This window comes from Lygodium microphyllum, chromosome 11, assembly GCF_053477565.2.
Source record: "Lygodium microphyllum isolate KBCC chromosome 11, Lygodium_microphyllum_v1.1.10, whole genome shotgun sequence".
Taxonomy (NCBI): Eukaryota; Viridiplantae; Streptophyta; class Polypodiopsida; order Schizaeales; family Lygodiaceae; genus Lygodium; species Lygodium microphyllum.
Genome location: NC_141145.1, coordinates 56,184,553 through 56,189,548, shown reverse-complemented (window position 1 = coordinate 56,189,548; position 4,996 = coordinate 56,184,553). Strand labels below are relative to the sequence as shown.

General features: G+C 43.5%; 1 protein-coding gene across 1 annotated transcript; it reads right to left on the bottom strand.

Annotated features, from left to right (window-relative positions):
- Positions 1–1,082: 1,082 nt before the first annotated feature.
- Positions 1,083–3,288, bottom strand: LOC148028839 (mogroside I-E synthase-like). Its single transcript, XM_087688623.1, has 2 exons — positions 2,544–3,288; positions 1,083–2,279 (listed from the first exon to the last, which is right to left on the bottom strand). Exons 1-2 carry the CDS (start codon positions 3,097–3,099, stop codon positions 1,291–1,293), a joined length of 1,545 nt encoding a protein of 514 aa, XP_087544749.1. The 5' UTR covers positions 3,100–3,288; the 3' UTR covers positions 1,083–1,290.
- Positions 3,289–4,996: the final 1,708 nt, after the last annotated feature.

Here is a 4,996-nt window from a genome sequence, read left to right as displayed (position 1 = left end):
ATGGACTCCTTGAAGATTGAACCTAGACTCAAAAGAGAAGATCTACTTATTCTGGCCTAAAGGATGAAGCAATGGCTTCATGGACTTGATAGAGCTATCCAAATCAAAGGATAGTTCAACATCTAAGCAATTACTTGTTGGGACAATGGAAATACCCTTCTTCCAATCCCCAACCCATTGATCCCTTCCTCTCAACTAGTTAATAAACTAAATGATAAATGGCACAATAGATGGGATCAATCCCCACCAAAGTTCAAATTCTTGAATATCTAGTCCAATATAATTACCGCAAAAAAATCTATTCTTCTTTTGCTCATTTTGCATCGAGGTCTTTGGATAAGAGAGAAACCCCTCAAACTTAGAATTGGTAAAGGAAAGTGCCCACATTGCAAAATTGAAATTAAAATACTAATGCATATATTTATGAATTGCAAGACCAAGAGAGGCCAATAACCTCTCCACACTCATATGGACATTTACCAGAGCTTTTTTCTTATGGTCCATTTGGACACAAAGAAAATATACCATGTTCAAAGGTAAATTTGATGTTGTTATGCATTATCTAAAATTTGAAATTTTGTTTCAAGTTTCACCAGCTTCTAAAGGGATCATGATTGATGCTATAAAACAATCTACCATAGCCAAAAAGAAGATGAAGTTCTAAGATTTATAGGCCGCTACTGCTAAACAAATGCCACCAGAGCATCAACAATCCAAATGAGTCAAGCTCCATCTTGATTTTGAAGTCGCATGTGTCCTTGATGACATTAAGGACGCAATGAAGAAATACTGATGTACTCCACTCAATTACCTTTTGTGACTATTTAGTACGCATCCTACAAATAATATGCTACTAAAAAAGGTCTATATGCCCATCTTGCCCATTGGATATGCTTCTATAGATTTGTATGCCCTATGGCACACACCCCCTTTCATGTCCAACTACTTTTTTCAGCTACTCTCAAAACCAACATTTGGGTAGTTGTATGGATATAAGTAATGTTTTTATCTTAATATAACTTTACAGCATTTTCTCGAAGAAAAAAAAGATAATAGACAAGAGTGAATAACTGCCACCAACATTGTTTTAACTTTTGGGCCGGGTTAAGCTGTCCAGTAACTTGAAAACCGTGATGAGATCACACTTCGGAATACAAAAATACTAAATAGTTATGAGTTTACTGGTTTATTGCAGGTAAGCCATAACGGGATATCGTTCCTTGTTGCAAGGAAAACCGCTCTACATTGCAAGTATGTGTGTGGTATGTATAAGGGACGGCCGGACGGTTTTCAACGCATTAACCACTCGTCCACAAACAACTCCAAGTTTCGATGGGAGCTACCACCATCTTGTGCGATAGCCTTGCGTGCTGAGTCTCTAAGCTCTTTTGCTCGGTCTCTAAGATGCTCTACATCATCGCCTGTCATAAGGAGCATCATTGCTTTCTCCACTTCCTCTTTCTCAGCTCTATTCTTGTCATCTACCACCAATTTTAGGCCCATCTTCCACACTTCAGAAATCATCCAGCAATTAGAGAACTGATCATTGAACTGAGGCCAGCCAAGGATGGGTACGCCATTGGACAAGCCTTCGAGCACAGAGTTCCAGCCGCAATGTGAGAAGAATCCGCCTACAGACGGGTGCGCGAGAACAAGGGACTGAGGGGCCCAGTGTATGACCTTGCCTCTCCCTTGAATCTCTTCTAGAAAGCCTTGGGGCAACGCATCGTCAATCGGAGTATCTGCCTTCTCACCAAGCAGACTGCCTTTTCTGATTACCCACAGAAACCTTTGTCGAGAGGCAGCAAGTCCGAGCGCAAGTGCGTGCAATTGCTCAGCGGAATGCATCGTTATGCTTCCAAAGGACACGTAGACGACAGACGAAGGAGGCTGACCATCAAGCCACTCGATGCAATGGTGATCTTCTACCAGCAAGCTGGAATTATCCAGATGTATATATTGTTTTTCTTGGTTGTTTATATTGGCCCGACGATCTGGCGAGGGGATCAAGGGGCCTACTAACGACAGGCGCTTAGCAGCAGGTGCTAGTTGCGCGACCTGATGATGATGTGGTTCAAGCTCCTCGAAGGAGTTCGCGAGCAGCGCCACTGCTCGATCTATGGTGGCAAACTGTGCGTCCATCACCCCTTTCAGCCATTCTACCGCTGCCTTGCCAACCGGACTCTGAAACGGAAGATCTGCCGGATGCATGGGCGGCAAGCCCGGTAGGCATGTGATCAACTCTGCCGTCTCATCCTTTGGTCCGTATGAGTTGATCACTGTACAGATGTTAACAATGAATAAGTCAATCCACCCTTCCCAATCTACTACTATCCTTGGACAATCTCTGCACCAACTACGTAGTTCAAAAGATTGCCTAAATTTCTACCTCTGCTGCTGTTTTTAAGCTTTGGTTATCACTGTTATTTTCCGGTGATAATCAGAACACATGTAAAGACTCACATCTGCCCTTCTAATAAATTGTCGTGCTCTGAATAACAGAAAATAACAAGAGTGCTACAATATCATTGTCTAATTATTACCGAGGTTTTCTGCATTTTCATAAGGGTTGTAACCATGACGGGAAACGATGAGGTCAACAAGAGCGAAGATGGAGTAGACGGAGGCATTCACTGGCCAGAAGACGGCTTCGGGCAGGTTTGCACGCTGAGCGAGGTGGGGCATCCATGAGAGGAAGAAGTCACCAATGAGGAAGGTGACGGGCTCAATATCTGCGATCCGGGCCTGCTTGATGAGCTGCGCGACCTCGTCCTCCATGCGCGTGCCGACAGCCGTTCCCAGCTCCGCGCTCATGCTGTCGAGCTCCGCACAGGGCGGCAGGCCGTCCGGGACGCCCACCAGGCGGACGAGTCCCCCACCGTCCTTCCGATCAGCATCAATATCCTTACCACCACCACGAGCTGCTGCTGCTGCCCTGGCGCTCTGGATCTTGTCCACAGACTTCTGGAAGGTCACGAGGGTTACCTTCACGCCCATGGCCACCAGCTTCCTTCCCAGCTCCATGAGAGGCGTGATGTGGCCTTGTACGGGGAATGGAATCAGAAGCGCGTGCGGCGGCTTCTTGCGTCTGTTTGGCATCGTAACTGTGTATTTTAGGTTCGCTTGCTCAGCATGAAGAGGGGAGGGTAGGGGAAGGGGAGGAGCGAGGACGATGGAAGGGAGGAGCAGCAGTAGGCAAGGATCGTATTATATTAGGCTAGCTCGTCTCCTTGCAGAGAACACAGGGCCACCGGCTCGGCCGTCGATCCTTAAGATTTAACGCCCGGCCGCCCGCTCACTCATGGAAATGAATTTCGGCGTACGCTACGACAGGAAAATATGGTGCGTTGTCTTCTTAGGCTCTGTGGAGACAATCCTGACGTGTCTTGCCACGATTCGTTTTCCTTGCCGTTTCCTTTTCCGTAGTGTCTGAGGTTCGGACCTGTCGCGGCGCTTTTTAAAAGAAATATTGGAAGTCCATATAAATCAGTTTCCGGAGAAAACAAGTTTGGAATCTACAACTTAGAGCTATGACACACTTAGGTCTCAAACACACCTACGTCTTGAGACCTTAGCGAGTCGAGATGAGGAAGCATATTTAACTTGTAGAAGCTCTCCGGCCATTGAACAACTCTTTTTGCAAGCCGGCATATCACGGGCATGCCCTAGTAACTTAGACGCAATCTCAATAGGAAAAAAGAGCCGTAGAAGAGAACTGAGGCAAAGGTCACACTCAAGACAAAGAGTGCCACGACATTACCCGCAAGAAAAAGAGTCAATGATGCAGAGGTAGAAACATCCACTCCGAAGACTGCAAAAAAAGGGAGTCCTAATGTGCATGGTCTACATCATCCAGCCCATTTTTTGAGAGATTATAATCTTGGCATGGGCAGAGAGAAGTGACATCCTTTTGTTCAAATTGAGAGGCAAGGGGGAGAATAAATGGATTAACTTTAATTAGAATTTCAATTATATAATGCACTTTAGATAGGTAGGCACAATATTTCAATGCATCCATAATTTCATACATACATTGGGTGTTTGGCACATGCATTGCATCATTTATTACAAAAAAATCATTCTCCAAGAACAAATCATGAATGATTGAGTATAACTTTATCATCAAGAGCATTTTTCTAATTAGGTGCACAACATGTCTCAGATAAGCATTCAAAAAATCCTTGAAGGCTCGAAAACTCTTCTAGGGGGTTTCCATGATGTTTACAAGCATAGGTTCAATAGATGCTTGATGTACCTTGTAAGCAAGATTGGAAGACTTTTCTTGCTTCCACACATAGGCACATGTACTTGTACGACATACCAAAGGTTGTAGATTTATTCAACCGCTCAAAGTTCCCAAGCTTATGAAGGTTTTCCTTTCATAAGGCACGAAGGTTTCTATCCATCTTATGCATCATTTTAGTTTGCTCTTGAAAAAGTCCCCTCTTACTAAGATTTTTCATATGTGTTCTACAGGAGCATTAAAGCATACCTTGGTTCATTTTAAAAATAAGATTCAGAAAAGTCAAATGTGATTTTTATAGTAGTAGAAAAGAAATGGCCACGAATGAAAGATAACAACAAAAGCATGCATTCGAACTCAAGTAAAGAGCTCGATACATTATCAAGATCACTTGAGAGTTGTGAATTCCAAATAAGAAGCTCAACCCTTACAAAAGGAAGATAGTCGTTGAGCATGGGGGACTACAAAGAGAGAAGTGAGTGAGGAAGAGAGAGAGCATAGCCTACAATGATTGCCTTAGAAGAAGGCAATAGAAGTAGAGAGGCTTCCTCACACTTAATCACCTTCAACATAGATTTTGAAGGCTTCAAGCACAAATTTTAGTAGCACACAACAATGTGAAAATTGAAGCATCTAATCCAAAATTCAACGTCCACATGACTATTATAGGGCACTTTGTCTTTCCATTCATTTCATTACTCCCTTTCAAAATCCTTAAAATAGGCTAGTCTCAAAAGTAAGCTTAACTTAAAT